Source organism: Lutjanus erythropterus, chromosome 1, assembly GCF_056507025.1.
Source record: "Lutjanus erythropterus isolate fLutEry1 chromosome 1, fLutEry1.hap2, whole genome shotgun sequence".
NCBI classification, from domain to species: domain Eukaryota; kingdom Metazoa; phylum Chordata; class Actinopteri; order Lutjaniformes; family Lutjanidae; genus Lutjanus; species Lutjanus erythropterus.
Genome location: NC_139317.1, coordinates 28,893,667 through 28,916,406, shown reverse-complemented (window position 1 = coordinate 28,916,406; position 22,740 = coordinate 28,893,667). Strand labels below are relative to the sequence as shown.

Below are 22,740 nucleotides of genomic sequence, written 5' to 3'. Positions count from 1 at the left end.
AACCAGCGAATCAGTGGTAAAGACACAAACAAACTGTTCCAAAGTGAAGAAGTGAAGACAGAGACACAGTCACACCCAGCTGGTTAACATTCAGAGGCATCACGAGACACTGCTGGTTTCATTCATTCGAAAACATGCAGGAAAAATACGGATCTGACATTTCAAAGATGTAGACAGTTTCGTTAAAAATCGTTTAAAACAGAAGCATAATGAAGAGTTGTGCTATGAAGAAAATCAGCACTTGGACATTTACCCACTCCTCTTTAACCTGCCCTGGCATAACGATTTATTTTATTTATCATGACTTTATGCCACCAGCAGAGGATGAAGAGAAGAACTGGTAAAGTGATGGTGTGTCTTTTGCAGTCCTGGAACAAAAGATATTGAACGGGAAACAAAGTGACACACAGATACACAGCCCCCACCCCCAAAAGAAAAAAAAGACGTGCATCATGATTTTAAAATTAATGTTCTTAAATGTGTCTTTTGTGAAAAGGTGGAGTGTTAATACTTTGTGTATGTATAAATGTGCATGTGTATATTTCTAGAAATAAGTCACAAGTGCAAGACTGTGTATGTGTGCTTGTGTGTGTGATTGGTTTACTGAACGTGACAGTTGTCTCCTTGTTGTGTTTGTTCTCTTAAAAGTTGTTTCTCTTTTTGCTCTGGTGTCTTCCTTAAACTCAAACGACGTGTAGCTTTCTCTTCACCACCTGGGGAGAGACACTGCCTGTTGGAGCTATCAGCAGATGGACTCTGGAGGGGCATGGGCCCCAAAACCTGTGGAGGAAGAGCAAAGATACGGTGGATGAGAAGATGAAGAGAGAAAAAAAGAGGAAAAAAACACAGCAAAGTACTCTGTAAATGAAAAAACTAAAGTAACACTTAAGTGTAAGTAAACAACTGAAAGACTGAGACATTCTTTCCTCTTGACCTCTCTGACCTGAACCCTCTACATCCTCTAATTACCACTGATGCACTTCGGGGTCAGGACATTGAGTAGACACATTAGGGGCCCAGCAACCTTAATGAACATACACACTGACCTAGAAAGTTGTTGGAGATCATGAACTCTTTAACTCTGGTTAGGCATCTCTAGAAACACCTTCAAATACCAACTCTGTGTGGATATTTGGGCCATCATGTTTAAACATGTAAAGGCATGTTTTTCACTTGCATTGCTTATAAATGTACAGTGTATCATTACATTTTATAGTAGTATTAATATTCCATTTGGATGAGTAGGTCTGGCTACCTCTGACTTTGTGGAGTATCATACCGCAAAATCTCCCAGAAAATGCAAAAAAAAAAAACACTACTGTGCTGCATTTTCCCCACATTTGACAAACCATCATTAATACTATAGCTTAGTCTCTGAGTTCCCCCCCCCCCCCAAATCGGCTTTATCAATGCTAATATAGGACAGTCAAAATGACACTGGCTGCCATCTATTCATCTCTTCTCTCCTTTTTCTGCCCTGTGCCTCGAGTCAGGCTGCATTGTTCACCACACTCTGCTTTATACTGTGTGACGAGCATGTTGTATGTGGCAGTGACATAAATTTATGTTAACACGCAAGTGTACCTCATAAAGTGGCAATCGAGTGCATGTTCATTTTGTGTAGCTTGCTGCTGGGGACAAGTGGAGTACTCTGTGTGTGTGTGTGTGTGTGTGAAAGAGAGAGAGAGAGAGAGAGAGAGAGAGAGATTGGTTGTAGCTGCTCACCTTTCCGTCAGGTGTAGACATGGGAACAGTCTGTTTGGCAGCGAGCCGAGGACTGCAACGCTTCACTGTGGTTCTCCTCATGATGAACGGGCTCACCTCCCCCAGAGGAATATCAGCAAACCCTGTGACAGCACAAATGAGTGATTCAATTTTGGAGGGGGGTTTTGCACTAAACTAACTGAAATTGAAATATTACTCTGAGCTCTCAGGGAAAGTGGCAGAAAACAAACCATGATTTAACTTGTACCGCCTCTTCACATTGTATTGTTTTACCACAGCAATGCATTTGTTGTAGAATAAACACACTACTTTGCAGCCAATCACTGCACATAGTTGCTTTAAAAAGATGTAACTAATGATCTGAACCAATATGGTACTGTTTAGGGCTGGGCAGTATAATGATATTATATTGTATTGTGATATGACACTAGATATCGTGATAGAGTTTGGATATAGTTATATCGTGATATGTCAGAAGTGTTGTCTTTTCCTGGTTTTTACAGTTCAGTGATGTCATTTTGAGAATTTGTTTATAAAATAATCTCACATTTTGTGAAAGCACCAATAGTCATCCCTGTAATATTGCTGCAATGTTGATATCAAGGTATTAAGTCAAAAATGTGATTTTGTTTATATCACCCAGGCCTAGTATTGGTTCAGATTTATGGGTCCAATGTCTCAAAGTACCTTAGAAATATTTTTTCTCTGTATTTATCATAGACTATCACAAACATATATTCCAGCCTGATTTTCAGGCAGCCTTTTGGTGCAGACTGGCTCCATGCTGGTTTCTTTTATAGCTATTACAGTCTTATCAATACAATTTATTCCCCCAAAAATGCATTTAAATTTTAAGTTAATGCAACTGAAGAAAAGTTGACTTAATAATCCAGTCAATTTCAAGACCTCTTAATGTCTCAAATTCTGATTGTTGGGTTTTAGACTCTTTAAGGACCTGTGAAAATCCTAATTACACTCTACCCCACTAACATGAGATGCCAGACTGTTAAAACTTGACCTCACACTCAAATAGACCAGCACAGATGTTTCCCCAGATGTTGGTGAACTTGTAGCAGAGGAGTTGTGTCTACTTTAGATTACCACATACCTCTCTGCACCAGCTCAGGAAGTCCCTCCGGTCTGAACTCCTCGTCTTCCTGTTCACTTCTTGGTTTAGGTGTAGTCACTGCATTGGCTTTGATTTTCTTTGTCAGGTTGTGCAGGGCCTCCTGGGCGCTGTCTTTATCGCTGATGTCGTGGTGAACCCGTTTCCCTGAAGACGACCCCTGAGGAGACTTCTGAGGTGTTGAAGGAGCCACGTTCTCAGTGTTGTCATCCAGCTTTTGTTCCTGATGTATGGAAGCAGACTTCCGTGCTGAGCGCCGGCGGCGAGTGTTGTCAGTGTTACTGGAGTGGACGTTAGCTTCGTTAGCACGTTGGTTAGCAGTGAGGTGTTCCAGCCGTGTTGTCAGTGCATCGTTGGTCTCTTCCAGTTTATGGACTTTAACCATCAGGCTGCAGTATTTCTCCATGCTCTCATCTGCCTCCCTGCTTTTCTCCTCCAGAAGTTTGTTTAGTTCGTCCAGCTCACTCTTCATCTCCTCCAGCTCTCTGTTCCTCTCTTCTATTTCAGCCTTCTTTCCGTCGAAGGCAGCCTCAAGTTCTTTGAGCTCCTTGGTGTTTTCTTCTGCCTGCGTCGTCTTCTGCTGCAGGGCAATCATCAGGTCCTCCACTTCCTTCTTTCTCTCCTCTGCCTCCATCTTCAGCTGGTTCACCTCAGTCTGCACCTCCTCCCTGCTCTTTCCGTCACCTGGAATAAAAATGTTTAAAGTATTCAGGTGGTCTTTCTAGAGGGATTCAATATCCATGTTTTTAGAGCACAATGCAGGTCTGTCATCCTAAATGAAAATATGGTAATAAACAGTAGTGCATTCCCTCTGCAAGTCAACCAATCTGGGCCCCGTTTCACAGAGCCTTCGTAGCGCTACGTGCGTCGTAAGTTTTATTTTAAGGTCTTGCTTAAGGTTACAGGCTGTTTCCCAGAGTTGGTACAACCTTAAGGGACACCTTAAAATACAACTTACGACACACGTAGTGCTACGAAGGCTCTGGGAAACGGGTTCCTGACTGTTTACAATAAGGAAATGCGAGGATAGTTCAGATTATTTTATATGGGGTTGTATGAGGTACTTCTCAGTAGTCACTGTATTACCTACAGTAATACAGTCGACATTCCCCCAGTTAGAAGAGGCAGAGATGAGTACCAGTACGGAAGTTAAGCAACATACAGCTGTGGACAGACAGCTGTAGCCACTTAAAAAAGGCCCTCATAAAACAATCAGTATCAGTTCAAGTGTACACAATATTTTGAATATTCTCATCGCTTTAAGCCCATCAGACTGGAAACTTTTGTTATACGAGCCAAATATCAGTCTCTCCAAAATCCTTAATAATTCAAAAACACAAACTGAAGTCTGTGTGCAGATTGAGAAGTTTCTTGTCAGTCCCGATCATTTCCACTTCAAGTTTTTTAAATATAATAATTAAAAAAAAAAAGTTAAATATGTTTTCACACCTGAGTTGTTCAGCATCTCTTGTTTCTCCTGCTCCAGCTGTTTGCAGGTCTTCATCCACAGACTCATCTTGCTCAGGGCAGAGTCCCTCTCTTTAGAAAGACGAGCGATGTTAGATGTCAGCTCTGACACCTGACGTGGACAAAAAGTGTAAAGATTTAGTCATGTGGAAATGAAATACGAAAAGATATCATTTTCACTTATAGCAGGCTCATAAATTGGGTAACTTTAACTTTTACTTTGATACATGCAAGTGGATAGCAATTTGGATCATCAGCTAGGCCACACAAAGGATAAAGAACAAAGATGGTGCAGATTTATTTTACTTTTCCAATTAAAGCCTGTGAATGTATAAACTCACTCATGTTATAGTCAAGATGGAATGAAAACATGCCTTTAAACCCTTTTAAATCTAATCTTATATCATGTTTTGTTCCTGTAAAACAAAATATAACGTGGGTTTATGTAAGCTTGAACCAAGCAGTTCCAACCAATATCATGACATCCACCTATCAACAAGTCTTCTACTTTTAGTAACACAGAGCTAAAATTCATTAGTTAGCTAGCTAACAACAGTATGGTATGTTGGGTTATGACACACCCAGTGTTCAATGTTTAAATCAACTTCCTCCCAACGTCACGTCCCACCTGCCTTTTCTGTTTCACTCTGAACACAATATGGAAGTTAAATGATCTTGAAATGCTGTTTCATCTGGACTTAAATGCCACATGCAGAGGTTACTGTTGTGTGATCTACAGTAGATTCATCTTATTCCTTCACGTAAAAGGCTGCTGTTGATTTACAAACAGCTTGTGGACACATACTGACGTTTTGATTGTGGTGTGTTGAACACTTCATAGATTGAAGTGACTAATTCTGGCATAGAAATTTGGATTTTTATTTTTTTTTTTAATAAAGGCGACACAAATGAGAAAAAGTAAACTACATGTGTACCTGCTCATTGAGCTTTGTGACAGATGATTGATTTGCCTCCAATTCCTTCTCCACAGAGGCAACTGTAGACTTCAGTTTCTCTTGTTCTCCTGTGAGTTTCTCTTTCTCCTCTTCTGCTCTTTGCTTCTCTTGTTCCAGTGAAGAAAGAGCTGAAGACAAATTATTTTTCTCCACTTCAATTAAAGACAGAAAAGAGAGTAATTCTTCTTTTTCAGCGTCTAACTTCTGTTTCTCCTCCTCTAGTCGTTCCTTCTCCTGCTTTAACAAGGAGAGAGACTGTTGCATGTCATGTTTCTCCTTTTCTACCAAGCAGATGCTTGATTGAAGATTCTCTTTCTCTTGCTCCAACCTTTCTTTCTCTCCTTGTACAGATGCAAGAGTGCAGCGCAGGTTATCTTTCTCTTGTTCCACAGAAAACAGGGTTGACTGCAGTTTCTCACTCTCTTCTGCCAGCCGTCTATTTTCTTTGATCTGTTCCTTCTCTTGCTCCTCCTCTTTGCCTTTCATGAGTGTTGTAAGCTCTTTAATTTCTTCCTCCAAGGCCTCGATTCTGGTCTTTAGGTCATTTCTCTCTTTCTCCCACTCCTCTGCCTGAGAGCGGAGCCTCTCTCCTTCTGTCTGCCACTCCTCCAGAGATGACTGCAGACATGTTTTCTCTTTCTCCATCTCTGCCAGCAGAGACTGCATCCTCTCGTTGTCCCCTTCAGTTTCTGCACTCCTTTGTTTAAGGGAGATCTCTCTCTGCAGAAAGAGGCACAGCTGCGCCTGCAGGTCATCCACTTGTCTCATTTGCTTCTCTGCTTCCTCTCTCATTCCTTTCTCCAGCTCTTCGACCCTGTTTCTCTGTCTTTCCTCTTCCTCTCTTCTGTCCACCTCTGCCTTCTCCAACCCTCTCTCCAGCTCCTCCTTAGTGGCCTTCAGCTCTTCTATCTCCCTGTTCTTTGTTTCCAGCTCTCTCTCCATGCGTTCTTTCTCAGATCTAAGGTGGTCCAGCGTGGCAGAGAGCTCTGAGAGTTTGTCACTGAGCTCTTTCTTCTCCTCCTCCACCTGAGGGTCATGAATAGGGTGACAGCAGCAGGGAGTTAGAAAATAAGTGAAGGGTGGAGCAGAAAATCAGGTTTGAGAGGAAAGGAAAAGTATTAGAGAAAGGAAGGAAGATGGAAGAGAAATTTGATTAATATATTGTTGTCATGTAACTTTTTGCTATTCAAATACAAATAAAAACATGGCAGATACAGGGCTGGGGGTGACATGAACAAAGACAAATGTCACAATATTTTAAATCAAACCTCTCAGTATCAATACAGATACATTATTACAGGGATGACTATTGGTGCGTTCACAAAATACTGACACAATGAGATTTCTGGTTTTTAAAATTCTGCAGGATTCTCACACCTTTTCCAACATTTAGGCACTTTTCAAGCATTTCCAGCACCCTAAAGCTCTGGTAAATTCAGCCTATATATTTATATACACACTGTATACTCAGAGTGATTACTTCACTGCAGTAAAACAACCAAGGTTATTTTTTGTGCAAGAATTCTACAGGAAGGACAAATTAAAGGAAAACAAAGTTTCATGTTTCAAAATATGTCACCTGTCTGTAAGTAGACTTGTTTAACCAAAACACTAACAATAATCTAGCAGGCCACACAAATGTTTGATATCTTGCTGGCTATGATCCACACAGAGGCGACACAAAGACACTCTGCATGGTTAAATATAATGACTAAATGGGCAAAGGTAAATAATAGAATAGCCATAATAGCCTGGTGGGTTTAGAAGATTACATGTCTTTACTGTGATGTAACCTTTAAAACTAGGAGAAAAGTAACAATTATGCCATATCACAATATCCAAAACTGATATCTAGTCTCATTTCACAATATCGCTATATTTCCCAAGCCTATGCAGATACACAACAAAGGGCATCAGCTGTCTAAACACAGATTCAGATGATGATACCTTTTTCCTTTCCTCCTCCAGCTCAGCTTTGACTGTTTCAGCCTGTGGGATGGGAAATAAATCAAGGTGAATAAATGTTGATGTTCCATCAAACCACCTCACATGTGAATTTTATCCTGGCAAACAATAAGTTGCAATGGCAAAAAAACAGCTTTTTTTTTGTTTACAACAGAATACCTGCAACACAGCGTCCTCTAGACTTTGCTCTACATCTTCTCGCTCTCGCTCCAGGGCATCGATGCGATCCTGCAGTGAGTCAGACTTTCTCTGGGCAGCTGAAGAGGTAAAGAGTCACATTTAGGCCAAAACCAACTCACAAAATTTAAATACATAACTTCAAGGAGTGCCAATGGTGACCTTTAAGCAGCTCTCCCATCTTCTTTTTCTTCCTCTCGTCCGACTCGATGCGGACCTGGAGCTTTTCAATACCAGTCCTCATCTGCTGGACCTCGTCCTGTGTGGAGTTCAGACGAGAGGCGATCTCTCCTTTTTCTAGCAGAGAGGCCTCTAGTGACTGAGAGAGACGGGACACCTCTCCCTCTAATGCCTGGAGGAGAATCAAGGGAAGGAGGAGGATTACAATCAAAATAATATAATAATAATATTTACATTTAAGAAGTTGGAATTTTGATTTTTTTCTTTACAAATGACTTGAATCGATTGATTATCAAAACAGCATGTGATAAATTTAATAATCAATTCATTATCAATTAATCATTGCAACTGTGTAATGAAGCTCCTCAAAGAAACTTAAGGGACAGATTGGTGCAGCCCAGACTTTCTTATTCTTAAATAACAAGATAAAGAACAAGCACTGAGTTTTTCTGATGAAACCCAACCTCAGTAAATTATAACCCCACTCACCTGTATCTTGCCAACCATGGACTCAGTGTTCTGATTGGCTGAGGTGCGGTCTTCTGTTATCTTGTCAAGCTGCCCGATAAGCTCCTCTCGTTCTCCGCTCTGTTGGGATATTGCCTGCTCAAGTGCCTTAATCTGCTGCAACAGCTTGAGTGAAAGAAAATGGAATGAATCATTTGCAAATCAAACAGGTGACAGACTCAAAGACATTTCTTTAGGGTATCACGGTAAAAGCCTCTGTTGACCTGTGTCTAGTATCTGAATTGACTGTGCACAGGTTTTACCTGTTGCTTCTCTGTCTTCAGTTTCTCTGTGCTGCTTTGCAGGACTTCATACTCCTTCCTCCCTGCTCTAATGTCATCCTCCAAGATGGAGATTAGGTTTCTGGTGTCACAGTTAGTCTTCTCCAGACTGTGAACTTTCTCTCTCCATTGGATCAAAGACTGGTTCATGTCATCTCGCTCCTCAGAGCAGGACACAAGTTCAGATCTCAGCTGGGTTGTCTGGAGAAGTAGAAAAAATTGAGAATAATTATTCCACACTGATTGATCGGTAAGCTTCATGTTCAACAAATCCTGAAACACCTGAGACTAGACACAGATTTTCCCCCAATATGTTCCCATTAATTTAAATTATTTTGATGTATTAGCTTACAGCTTTAGACTGAGAGCTCACCTCTGCCCTGAGTGTTTCTATCTGCTGCTCCATGCCTGAACAAGTCCTCCTCTGGGTCTCCACTTCATCCTTCAGTTTGGTCTGCTTCTCCTGCAGGGTCTCCAGCTCAGACTCCATGCCGAGGATGTGCTGCTCTAGGTTGGCTTTCTCAGAGCGAACCCTCTTAAGCTCACTCTCCTGCTGAAGGAATTTCTCGTCCCATCCACCTACAGAACCAAGGAAGATATCCAATCATTATCAATATACAACAACATGGTGCAAACCTTTAAGTCTTTATGGATAAAATTTTAATGTCGTGGCTTACGGATACTTGGATTACACCACACAAGCAGTATGGAGACATTTTGGTTTTTTGTGTTCTTTTTTTTTTTACATTTTAAAACTGGTCACCGTTAGATTTGGCTGCAATGCTGTTTTCTGCTGAAACCCTGGGAGTGTTTTGTGAACTGGAGATCTTCATCCATCCTCACATCAGCACAGGGGTGAGTAGATATTGAGTGAAATTTCATTTTTGGGTGAACTATCACTTTAAACCCTGTGTATTTCTCCATAAATTCTTCTGTCTTGATATTTACCTTTGGCCATCTCCAGTCCTTCGAGCATCTCCATAACATCTGTCAGCTGGCATTTAGATGTTTGCAACTGCAGAGTTAATGCTTCTCTCTCCTCTGACAGCTGAGCAAACTAAAGAATGAGAACACAGTGTTAGTATCAGTTAGATTTAAGTGGTAATATAAACATGACATTTATTATTTAAGTAGTGAATAGCATTCTGCAGTTTCTTTCCCCTACCTGGTGAGCAATGCCTTTCTTCTCCTCCAAAGCAACATTCAGTTTATGTGCTGCACTGTGTGCGTCCTCCTCTGCTGCATGAACTTTCTTCTCCAAGTTTTGAACTTGAATTTCCAGTTCAGAGGTCAACTCCATTCTCAGAGCGAGGTCGGACTTCAGGAGGTCAAACTCTGACTGGAGAGTCTGGAGATCATTTTCCTGTTTTGTGATCATTTCCTTGTAGTGCTCGAGGTCATCTTGTACCTGGGATGACTCTGTTGCTGATGGGCAGATTGAAGATTAGTATTTTTTGCAGAAAATATGGAATCGTGGATCTAAAGAGGGAGCTCAGTGTGAAACAAAGTAAATAACACATAATTATTCAGACTCCAGTCATAAGCAGCATTTAATTACTCACCAGCAGATTCTATCTGTCTGGTTTCACCAGAGGAGGAAGGTGATGGAGAAAGCTCGCAAATTTCAGGTTTAGCTTCAAGAACATCTGTGGGACTACTGCTGTCTTCAGGAACCTGTGAGAAAGCAGACAAAATGAAATGTCATACAGAAGGTTCTTCTGTCATTCAGTTTATATTATAAAAACATACTTAATAAGTATCAGGTACAGACAGCATATATTTATGCTAAACATCCTCATGACTGAAAAACAACTACATATTATAATAATCGTTTTCTACCTGATCCAAGGTTTGTTGTTGATGGTGCTGCTGCTCCTCATTACCCCTCATTTCCCCTACGTCAACCACACACACCTCCCTCTCCTCGTCCAGTTGTTCCTGGATCATCTGCTGCTCAGTGATGTCCTCCTTAAAGACCAGCTCTGTCTCACTAGCAGGGATGAGGGAGGTTAGATTTATTTATCACTTAATAAAACACATATAACACGCTCACAAGCATACAGTTGTATATCTGAGTACCTGAAAGCCTCGTCAGACTGGTGGGAAAGTTGACCCAGTTCAGACACCACATGACTCAGCTGTTTCTTTACTGGAACAGATCCAGTATTGGCACTGGTATCAAGTGTGGGCTCTACATCAGTCTGTTCTGCTGCAGAAACCATCAGATGAATCAATAGAAACCAGTATATTCAAACTGAAGTAGCAGCAATGTTTTATAAAAAACAAAACTAGTTTTGGTTTACACTCACCACCAGTTTGTGTCTCCTCAGACTCCATGTGGGTGATTTTCTCTCCTGGGTTCTGGGTTCCTTGTGCTTCTGAGAGCAGCTGTATCAAACTGTGTTGTTGGCCGACCTGCTCCAGCAGTAAATCGTACTGCTGCTGCAACACAACCAGCTCCTTTTGTAAGGCCCCCAACTTCTGATGCAGTTCTATTTGCTCTGCCTCAAACTGTTGGCTCCTGAAAAAATAACAAAAAAGTCACATTAATAGAACAAATAATCTGTCAGCAAAACATTTAAGTCCTTCTTGAATTTGATGGGATAGTTCAGATTATTTAAGTGGGGTTGTATGAAGTAGTTATCATCAGTGTATTACCTATGGTAGATGGCAGTTGGCATGCCCACAGTTTAAGGAAACAGCAGGAGTAATGGTGTAGGAAGCTAAAGAATGCACTGCAATGGACAGGGTCAGCAGCAAAACATATTTTAGCCACCTAAAAAAAATCTTAAGCAGTGAAGCAGTGAAAATATTCAAAATAAAGCACACACTTAAACTAATAGTTTTCTTTAGGTGGACCTTTTTGAAGTGGTTCAAATACGTTCTGTTGCTGACCCTGTCCGCAGTGCATTGCTTAGTTTCCGTGCTGCTTCTCCAAACTGGGGGTGTGGTAATTAATTAATAGGGTCCTCATACATCCTCACTTTAAATAATTTGAACTATCCCTTTAAGTCTAATAATTCTTCAGAGTGAAGAGCAGGTAAAAAGGGACTGTACCTCTCTCTGTTCTCCTCCTCGTTCCTCTTGTCTCTCGTCTCGAGCTGCTCCCTCAGCCTCTGGAGCTCCTGCTCTGAGGCCAGCTGGATGCACTCTTTCTCCTCTCTGAGTGAAGCGACCTCAGCTTCACACCTCTCTACGCTTACTTGCAACTGCAGCTTCTCTTCAGTTAGCTGACTCTCTCTAGACTGCAGTTTGGTATTCTCTTCAGTCAGCAGGTTACACTGAACTTCCAACTGAAGCTTTTCCTCAGCGACTAGATTCAAATTGGTGACGGAGTTATTTTTCTCATAGGTTAGCTCGGTCAGTTTAGCCTCAAGTTGGATCTTTTCCTGGTTGATCAGATCAAGGGCAACATCTAGTTGGGCTTTCTCCTCAGTCGCCTGTTTAAGGCTTCTTTCAGCTTCTTGTTTCTCAACAGTCATTTGATCAATCTTCTTGTTCATGTTGCTCTGCAGTTGTTTGTTGTCCTCAGTTAGTTTGTCTAAACTGGCTTCCAGTTGTCTCTTCGCTGCGTTTACTTGAATAATTTCAGTTTCAACTTGCTCTTTGTCGTCTGTTAACTGTTTCACAGTACTCTCCAGGTTGTTTTTCTCCTGTAGTAACTGGTTAAGATTGTTGTCTTTGTCTTCCATCATCTGTTTATGAATTGTCTCTAATTTGGCATTTTCTTCTGTGGTCTGACTGAGTTTAGACTCTAAAGTAGCAACAGTCTCCTCCAGCTGGCTTCGTCTGAGAGCATCCTCTTCCAGACGAGTTATTTCACAGCTCCTCTCCATCAGCTCCTCTCTCGCTGTAATATACTGCGTCTCCAGCTGTGAGTTCTGAGATTGGACCTCGTCTAACCGGGTTTCCAAGACAGAGATCTGAAAAGAGATTAAACTTATTACAATTAGGGATGTTTTCCTTCCTCCAGTGTAACAGGAGCTGGTAAAGATGATTACAATTGCTGGCTGAATTTTAGACACACATTCAGACTTGATGAGAATGAATCTTCACACCAAGTCTAGCATCTGTGGCACAAAATTATTATCCAGCAAAAACACAATTAACCTGAAGCAACATTTACAGACATTTAAACTCTCTTAAATCTTTTTTGTTTTTCAAGCTGACATTACTTTATCAGCTGTTGATAGTTGTCCCTAAACTTGAAATCAACCACCGCTGTCCTGTACTAATTAAGGAAGTGAATGACCCAGAGCTGCTGATCTTAGATTGTAATTAAAAGCAGCAGAAAATGTTGTAAACTTAATAATAAGTTAATAGGTGTTTCCTCCAGGGTTATGAGCTCAGAAATTCTACATCTACGAAATGTTTAAATCAGGGGTGTCAAACTAAACTCCTCCTGGGCCACATCGCCATTACAGTTGTCCTTAAAGGGCCAGTTGTTGGTGTAAGACTATATAAATGTATCTACTATTGCATAACTGTCTCTTGCTTTCAGTGTGCGAATGACAAAATCAGGATGCGTTCAGGGACATACAGTGTAGTTCATGGATACTGTACTTCTATAACGTAGCAATGAATTGTATTGAACAAATTACATTCTTTGTGAGCTCTCACAGGTTACATAATATGAGGTGCTGGGCCTTGAGTTTGACACATGCTGTTTAAATAATGCATTACTCTTGAACTAAACCTGTTAGATTTTAGTCAGCTAAATCCACTGTATTCTTAGTCAACTAAAATCTTATGATAGTCAACTAAAACTCAACTAAATCAAAACAATTAAGATGACTAAAATTAAATGTCATTTAATTAAAAAACATTATCAGTGGGTGGCTCTACCTGGGCTTTGCTGTCCTCCAGTCTGGCCTCCATGTCAGACATCTGGGTCAGATTCTGTGTGAGCTGAGCCTCCAGTGCCTCTATGGTTCCCTTCAGCTCTTCCACCTGACTGTCATAAGAGTTCATGGCTGACTCGTTGTCCTCCAGGTCCATTTGCAACATCTCCAGCTGCACCTTAAAGTGAAAAAATCAAAGGAATACATCAAATCATTACATTATATAACAATGAGTCATCTCACTTAATTGTTTATCTTTTCTGGTATAGCATAATATCCTGAACCAGGCAAGAATAATATAATATATTACTGTTTCCACTGCCAGAAACATAACAAAGCATAGATTAGTAACCAACCTTGATTTTGTTCATGGCTTCCATCTTCTCCTTCAAGAGATCTGATGTTTTGGCCTGCTCTGCCTCAGCTTTATTCAGCTTCTCCTTCAGACTCTTTATCGTGTTGTCTCTCTCCTCTAAGCCACGTGAAGCAGCAGACAGAGTCGCCTTCATGGTCTTGATCTCCTCCCGTCGAGATCTGGATTCTGATTTAGCCGTGGCCACTGACTGCTTTGCGGCTTCGAGCTGCTCATTAAGGTGCTTCTCTTTGTTAAGGACATTTTCAATCTCCAATGCGTGACTCTCTGACTCTTTGCTCATCTTCTCTGTGAGCTCTTTGACTTCTTTCTCCAACGTTAAGATCAGATTGTTTTTTTCAGCGAGGGTGTTCTCCAAGTTGGACTTGATTTCAGTAATGGAGGTGTGATTCCTCTCAAGAGCTTCCAGAGACTTCTTAAGGTCAGCATGAGACTGGTTGACTACATCCAGTTCCTTCTTCAAGGCTGCAAGCTGCTCTGCTGCATCTTTGCTTGCAGTTAACTCTTCTTCTAAGGAAGAGATCTGCTCAAGAAGGTTGTTGATCTTCTCAGTCTGAGCCTGCTGGACGGCCTGAATAAGAAAGAGAATTTAAGTTTATTATTTGTAGGAAGTACAGCCCACGATTTATGAGAAAATCAGTTGAGCTAACTACTAAACATAATATATTTCCTTAAAAAGTGCAATATTATACCTCGGCCTCTTTCTTTGCTGTTTCAGATGCATTTTCCAGCTCAGCTTTCTGTTTCTCCACAGACAAAATCTGAGCTTCAGCCTGACTGAGCAGCTTTTCTTTCTCTTCTGTGTGGCTCTGCAGGTCCTTCAGCTTCTTCTCTGCCTGTGTGAGGTCTTCTGATTGTTTCTCATTCATCTTTTTGAGTAGGTCTTCGCTGTCTGACAGTGTCTTAATTTGTTTCTGCAGCTCAGCTCCCAGTTGCTCCTGGACCTTCAGGAACTGATCCATGGAACCGACCTGAAACATGAACAGAAGATTCAACCATGGATTCTATTGGGTCAGACAAAAGTAAGGAATAATACCTAACATAATGAAGAAGTACAGGCACTAACAGTGAATATAACATCAGAAAAATCAACAGAATAGATTTAGTTTCTCACTGAAATTAGAAACTCTTGGTATATTCAGCCATAGTACTCTTCTTCAAGTGCCAAACATGACCTTTGGGTAAAATATTTAATGTATGATTGCAAAGACCTGTTTTATCATCATGTACTCATTGGTCATAAGATTATTTTCTATCTTACAATACAGTACAATACTTTACAACATCACTATATACAGCCTCAAAAATATCAAAAAGAAGTTGAATCAACTCCAAAAGAAATGACAGGATGTGAAAACAAAGGACTAGCTGGTAAATAAATAAAAAAAAGAATAAGTTACGGTAATCTGTTTTAAAAAGTCTGTTGCAGTGCATTAAAACAGACCTGGTTTTTGGCGAGAAGCAACTCTTGCTGACCCTCCTCGAGCCGCAGCTTGAGCTGCTCGATCTCTTCAGCCTTCACTGAAACACTCTCCTCACACTGCTTCAGCAGGGCTGCCCTCTCCTCTGCCAGCCTGGGAGAGATAAGACACCAGAGACAGAAAACATACAGGTTAGAAGTAGGGCTGGGCAATATAACAATATTATATTGTATTGTGATATGAGACTAGATATCATGATAGATTTTGGATATCCCTATATTGTGATATGTCAGAAGTGTCTTTTCCTGGTTTTCAAGGCTGCATTAGTTCAGTGATATCATTTTGAGAATTTATCAGACTGTTCCAGCTGATCTATTATTTGCCTTTACTCACTTTGGCATTTTATCCACATTACTGATGATTATTTATAAAACAATCTCACATTCTGTGAAAGCACCAACAGTCATCCCTGTAATATTGTTGCAATACAATACAACAAACTTATTTTATCCCTCAGCCACTTCCACCCTTTGGATTACACAACATATCAGTCACATCTTACATGATCAGTAATTATCAATATCAACAGATATGATCGCCCAGGCCTAGTTAGAAGCTACATCTACTGAATCTCAAACAAAACAATGGGGACACAGTATCCATAACAAAATTTTACTTTTATTGTGGCTGTAGCCTTTAAGAAATGATCTCAATTTATTTACTGATGCCTCTATATTACCTACATAAGCACGTAATGAGAAGATTAGCTATTTCTGTATGTTCTTAATGTTTTCTTAATGCCTGCTCCTGTGTTGGATTCTCCTTGAAATCAGATGAGATGAGCCAATGTTGACATTTTCCCAGGCAGAGGTAAAGTGAGTAATGTGTTAAACAGTTGCAGAGATTTCTATTTAAACTTTTTTTGTAGTTATTAAGGTGGAAACACTGCTGTTTTTGCCAACAGGGGCCTTCAAAATCAACCAAATGAAAACATTTCTTTTAGTATATTTAAATTAACAACAACAAATAAAACTCCCACCTGGCACTTTGCTCCTCCTGCTGTGTGGTGGCCTGAGCGAGGCTCTCTCTCAGCTGGCTGATCTCTGCTTGGCCCAGCTCAACAAGCTGGTCTTTGGAGCGGACCAGATCACAGGCTGCCTGGTGCTCGTCCTGCAGCTCTGTGTTGGTCCTCTCAGCCTGCTCTGCTCGAGCCGACTCCTTCTGCAACCGCAGCTCCAGATCTTTAACCTGTACAGACAAAACAGTGAGCACAAGGCCAAACTTGGAATGTGTTCAGTGGCCATTGATTATATTGCTTTAGGGCCAGTCATGTTTTAAAATGTTTTTGGGAATTCAGTTACCGAGATCAATGTGCAATTCAAAGATCCAGAGAGGTTATTTAACAGCTAACTAGATTTTAAATATAAAAAACTCACAGTTTTTTATATTTTTTACAGGACCACACAGTTTACTGGAAAATGTGCAAAAAAACCCCCCAAACAAATAACAATCCAATAAATCACCTGTGCTTGAAGCTGAGTCACTTGCACAGCAGCGTTCTCCAGGTCTTTGGTGTGTTTCTGTCCTGCCTCGGAGAATTTGAACTGGAGCTCTTTGTACTGATGCTCCCTCTCCTCCAACTCTGTGCTCTTGTCGAGGAGTTCTCCCTTCAAGGAATCGATGTGAGTAGACAGACTGGCCTTGTCTCCCTCTGCACTCATGAGCTGCTTCTACATCAGTCAGAAGAAATGTACTGAAGGTGAGAATACTGATGATGTCACTTGCATACTGGGAGTCAATTATACTTCAATCCTAGATCGCATTGTTTGAACACTTTTTAAAGATTTCAGTATTTTTTATTATTTTTTTTTATTAATTCAAAGCCAATGTAACTTGTACAGGTTTTTGGGTGTGCAGCATGTTTGTCTCAGTGCTGAATATGACAGAACAATTGTTCAATATACAGGCTCATCAATTTGAATAAACTGTATGGTATATTTTTCCTAATCCATAAACATACTGGGAAACACAGCACCTTACCTTAAGATCATCAGCAGCCTTGTTCAGCGAAGTAAGACTGTCCTCCAAGTTGCCAATTTTGTCAGTGAGATCTTTTTGCACAGCCTCAGTTTCATTAATCAGTGTCTCCTTTTCTTTCTTCCACTCCAGCAGAGCTTGATGTTCTTGTTTCAGTTCTTTACATTCGTTCTGACTTGCAGTGAGTGTCGACTTCAGCTCTTGGCTCTCCTTCTCCAGGACTGTCACCCTGTTGTTCAGCTTCTCGGCCTCTTGCTTCTGTTTCTGAAGTTCATGCTGAGACCTACAGAGTGTTAAAAAATATAAGGTATAAGGTTTTTTGCAAGTTTCAGGAACTTAAATTTAAGACTTTTGACCTGTCATGTCCATACTGGCAAAAAGTACAAACAATATGGTGGAAAATCAGAGTCACAGAATTATTTACAAAATAATTCTTTTCTTTTTTTTTATTTCCTATGAAACTCTAAAGCCTTTATACCCAAAGTTCCTAATTCGATTGTTTTCTTGCAGAAGGTGCAGCAGGCTTCAAAACTGTTATTTTCAACAGGCTTCAACCAAGCACTGCATTAGATGAACTTGCACTTACACACAGTAGATGAAATTAACATTGTGTATTTAAACCTTATTTTCTACAGAAAAACTATGCACACCTGTCATTTTTGGTCTCTGCATCAGAAAGTGTCTTCTTCGTGTTTTCCAGCTCCCGAGCTGAAGCCTGTGTCTGTTGTTCCAGTTTAGACTGAAGTCTCTTCAGCTCCTCCACCTGCCCTTCTGATTTTGCTGAAGATCAAGAAGACGAGCATTTTAAAAGCCAGTATGACCTCAGATAATTCTCTAAAATAACTGCTACCCTCTGCCAGTGCCATTTATCGTACTAATTCACCTTTAAGGTCATCCAGTAATCCCTGTGTACGTTTGAGGCTCTGGTCTGCACTCTTCTTCTCTTCCTCCAGCTGACTCAGACGTCTGCTGCTCTGGTCCAACTGAACAGTCACACTGTTCTTCTCTTTCTGCAGCTCCTGGAGGGATGAAGAAATGTATATATATAATATAAAAATATATATTATATAGAAAATATAATGATATTTGGTGGTATTTTTGAGTGAGTTGTCAATTCACAATTACAGTTTGTGGATATTCTAATAAAAGTAGCCCACCTCCATTTTCTTGTGGAGGTCCTGCTCTTTGCTCTGGCTGGCCTGGAGGCTCTGCTCTGACCTCAGCAGTTTCTGTTTCTGCTCCTCCGCCTCCTTTTCCATCTGAGTCTTCTGAAAGCTAATCTGGAAAGGAGCAATGGGAGAGAAGAGTTAAGAGAAGGAAGGAGAAGCACAGACAAGGGAATAAAGTCTGAGAAGTGAGACACAAATTTCACACACTAATGCCCTTAACCCTGCAAAAGAAAGAAATTGATGCAAACAACTGGATTTATTATTGGATTCTCTCACTTTAAACTCTTTTTATAATGGTTTTGTAAGATCACAAACTTAACAAGAACAATTCAGGTCCATATAGACATAGCCAGTCAGTTCTACAGATACACAAACACTATCCAAGTTGATGACTGTGTAAAGAAAGACCAAATCAGAGTAGATGAAGAAAGTTAGAGCAGGACAGATATCCTACAAGTTACCTTCTCTGTGTCAGCCTGCAGGATGTTGTAGTCTTTTTTGGCCTGTTGGATCTCTTGTGTTAGTTTGGTTCTGGTCTGGTTCAGCTGCTGTTCCAAAGTCTGGTGGGAACTCTGCAGCTGGCCTAGCTCCTATACAAAATATATCAGGGACAAAAAATTCTTGTGTGAAATCCAGAAAACTGCACTTTCATTTCTAATGTTTGATAAATGCTAAAAACACTAAAAGGTCTAATGATGTAATGACGGCAGGTTGTTGCACCTTTTGACTGTTTCTCTCCTGGTCCTTGAGTTTCTGCTCCAGGGCTCGTCTGCAGCTCTCAGCGTTGTGCCTCTGACAGCTCATCTCCTCCGAGACTTGCTTAAGCTTCTGCTCAACTGATGAACACTAAGAACATTACGCAGAATCATCATCAGTTTTTACACACCTTTCCACTATAAACTTGTACTCAAGCAGAAACAAACAAACCCAATAAACCCCATTTTAATAAAGTCTCTGTGTACCACTTATGGAAGCCTACCTTGGCTTCAACCTGCTGGTGTCTGTCTGTGGCCTGACTCAGCTCGTGTCTTGTCTTGGCCAGGTCTCTGTCCCGCTCAGTCAGCTCTTTGCGGGCCTGGGTCAGTTGGGTTTGTAGTTCCTGCAGCTTGGAGGCCTGGCTACGAATTTCTTTCTCCTGGGTTGACAGATTCCTCTCCAGCTCTGTCACACGGCCACGCAGCTCTGGTGAAGAAACAGTCAAAATTAAAGCCTCGCTGCTGGACATGACTGGGATATGGGACTCAAAAGGAGCCAAATACATTTTTCAAAGGGTAGTGGATGTGCAAAATGAAAGAATCCAGAAAAGATACCAAACACTACAAAAGTCAGTAATTCAAAAACAAATTATGAGCAGTCCACCTTGGTTGATGGTCTTAAGCTGCTCCATCTGTTGGGAGGATCCACTGGGACTCTGCACAACTCTAGAAGAGCTCATCCGTTGGCTAGGTTTAATGGGCGTCTCCTCATGGGTGTCCCACAGGGACAACCCCCGCCTCTTAAGAGGTGTTTCCATCACATCCTGAGATTGGCGGCAGTGGGCCTGATCCTGCTGCTGCCACGGGAATATGGAAGATCCAGCTTGACGGGCAGCAATGTCCTTGTGGCTTACACTGGTCGAGGACTGACTTAACAGCTAAAAGAGAAGAGATTAATTAATATCATCAACCACAAAGAAACAAACCATCCCACATAATAAATAGAAGTAATGTACCCACTTTGACCTGCAGGACTTTGAGTTCAGTCTCAAACCTTTTTCTCTCTTCTACCTCCTGGTTGTATTTCTCTTGAAGCTCCTCTAGTCTGTTATCTATGGAACGTAAATACAGAATCCATTTTAGGGTAAACTGACAAACCTGATCAGAGTCGCTGAGATCCATATTTTTTGAGTCAATATCAACATTTGCAGTAATACCAGTCTGACAAGTGAGGACATAACTGGAAACCAATCAGCTGAGGTGAAGAAAAAAACTAAACAAAAACATCTAATAAAATTCATTTGTTAAATGCATGCAGCATGAACTAGAGACATAGAGGACTAGGACAAACTAAAATACCCTGCTGTCTGTAGGCCTGGACAGAAGCTGGGGTAGGGAAACTTTTCTGTGGGGTAGTGTAGGGCTGAAGCTCAGAGGAGGAGGATGACAATGAGGAAGATCCAGCAGGCTGAGAACGATCCAGTTCATTTTTGTACCTGAGCAGATGAAAAGACAAATACAGCATTAACAGTGAATCAAGGCTAAGGATTCCAGTGCTTTCCATCAGGTCAAATAGTTTGTATCTATTCATGTCACTTATTACTTACTCAGTACTTGACAAAACACCAACTCACAGGAGCTGCATTTATAAATCTGCTCTCTCTGCTTATGTCAAAATTCACGACAACCAACAGTGAACTCACTTCTTCAGCTCCTGCTCCAGTCGTTCTATGGTCTTCCTGCATGAGTTAAGCTGACCCTCCAGGTAGCTCACCTAGTTACAGGAAAGATCACAGAAAGTTAAAAGTCAGTGTTTAATCATCAGTAAGTATAACCTGGGCCCAGTTTTCGTTTTTTGGGGGGGTGGTTCATTGTGTACTGGTGACTTGTGCTGTGATACTGAATACATTTCAAACTAAATAGCAATAAAAGACAGCAGATATATTTTATTTCTCACATCAGGAACTGACCTGCTGCTCTTTGACTCCAAGATCATGGGTGACCTTTTGGCGGGCTTTCTCCAGAGCGTCACATGACTCTACTAAAGACTGGTTCTCTCTTTTCAAAGCAGAGGTCTCAGTACGTTCGCTGTCAGCCTAATGAAAGAGAAACACAGACAATTAATAGATGCATCTCTATAGTTTTATATATATTTATAAGCTGCTTGAATGTCCACTCCCGTCAGGCTGTTGCAGCAGTGATTCCCCAAGGGATTCAGTACAGTTTGAGTTTATCTACACTCACTCAGTTTTTAGTCCCTTCATCCATTCCTCTTGAACACTGACCTTTTGTTTCTGTTTTTGCAAGGCGGCCTCTAAGGAGTCCAGCTGAAACTGTTTCTGGGTCCTCTCCTTCTTCAGTTTGTCCAGCTGGACTTCCATCTCCTGGATCTTCTGCAGGGCTTTGCCTGGAAGTCCATCCTTCCACTCCTCCACCGCCCAGCTCATGGTTTAAAACCTGACTAAACAAACAGCTACTTATATGAAAGAGAAAAACAATACTAACGTGCAAACTGAGTAACCAACAAGCAGCAGTGGAAGAAGTATTCAGAGCCTTTATTTCAGTAAAAGTACCAATATCACACTCTGAAACCACATCACTACAAGTAAAAGTCCTGCATTCAAAACCTCACTTCAACCTACTTGCAAGGATTTTTTTAACTGGGTATGAAACCATCTCAGTTTGATACTGATGCCTCTATTTGACATAAGTGAACGAGATCCTCAGAGAGAAGAATATTTATTTCAACATAGTTGTTCTTAATGTCTGTCATCAGGTTTGATTCTCCATGAAATCAGATGAAACAAGCCTGTATTCACATTTGCCCAAAGTTACAGTGAAGAGTATGTTAGCTAATACTGACAAGAAGCAGGAGGAGATTTTTATTTAGACAATTTTATTTTGTGGTTATTACAGTGAAAATACCACTTTATGTCACACGGTCCTTCAAAATCAAGACAACATGGTGGTTCCTTGTCATATGTTATTATGTATGTTATGTTATTATCATTATGTAGCCCTAAGTATTATCAGAAAAATAAATAAAAAATAAAAGTAACTAAAGCTGTCAGAAAAAAGAACAAAATTTGCCTCTGAGATGCATAAAATAGAAATACTCAAGTAAAGTACAAGTACCTCGAATTTGTACTTTAGTACAATGACTGAATAAATGAAAAAAAGTCACATAGAATTAGTTACATATTATTAAACATCAGTAAGCGTTCGATCAGTTAGTCAATAAGAAAACAACACAAATGTTTGTTTACAGTTTAGTTGTAATCGGTTAATGTAGGCTAAGTTATAACTTAACGCTAACTTTTAGCTACCAACGTGAGGTCATTGTGAAGTTAGCAAATATTAGCTCGTTACATTACTGTTAATCGTAGCTAACGTAACGTTAACCAATGTTACCACATTATTTTGTATGTCATTTTGTGAACCAAACCTAGTTAAACACACATCTGAGAAATTAACGTGGTTAACGTTCATCTGAAGTGGACGTTACGTTAGCGTTAGCAGCATACAGTTTCTACTGGATTTAACGTTAATCCAGCTGGGCTGAATATGGCTTTAGAAAACGTTAATTTTGATTTTAGGCAAAAAATCAACCAATCAGTAGCTGAAAATTACACAATAATTTGTGAAACGACGCGTGTGGTAACGTTAAAATTAATCGCTACAACAGTTAAGACTTATAATAAGCTGCACTTACTTTGGGCGCGATGCTCCTTTATCACACACACTGTTTGGGTTGCTCTCGCCAGAAAATTCAAATTCCACCGGAGGAAACCGCAACTCACTCAGCTCCCGTCCCATTGGC

The 22,740-nt window shown here is 40.6% G+C and overlaps 1 protein-coding gene across 1 annotated transcript; it reads right to left on the bottom strand.

The window, feature by feature from the left end:
• Positions 1 to 22,740, bottom strand: cenpf (centromere protein F). The gene is made up of 38 exons (XM_084719091.1): positions 22,633 to 22,740; positions 21,206 to 21,381; positions 20,891 to 21,016; positions 20,624 to 20,694; positions 20,280 to 20,416; positions 19,941 to 20,032; positions 19,585 to 19,858; positions 19,205 to 19,407; positions 18,946 to 19,071; positions 18,687 to 18,815; positions 18,214 to 18,336; positions 17,940 to 18,075; positions 17,707 to 17,836; positions 17,060 to 17,339; positions 16,543 to 16,749; positions 16,059 to 16,267; positions 15,043 to 15,172; positions 14,291 to 14,569; positions 13,582 to 14,169; positions 13,230 to 13,403; positions 11,442 to 12,307; positions 10,694 to 10,905; positions 10,464 to 10,593; positions 10,224 to 10,374; positions 9,947 to 10,058; positions 9,550 to 9,809; positions 9,333 to 9,441; positions 8,758 to 8,963; positions 8,367 to 8,585; positions 8,086 to 8,229; positions 7,579 to 7,768; positions 7,399 to 7,496; positions 7,222 to 7,263; positions 5,254 to 6,300; positions 4,301 to 4,430; positions 2,834 to 3,535; positions 1,726 to 1,847; positions 1 to 780 (listed from the first exon to the last, which is right to left on the bottom strand). The coding sequence occupies exons 2-38, from the start codon at positions 21,365 to 21,367 to the stop codon at positions 601 to 603; spliced, it is 8,496 nt and encodes a 2,831-aa protein (XP_084575217.1). The 5' UTR covers positions 21,368 to 21,381; positions 22,633 to 22,740; the 3' UTR covers positions 1 to 600.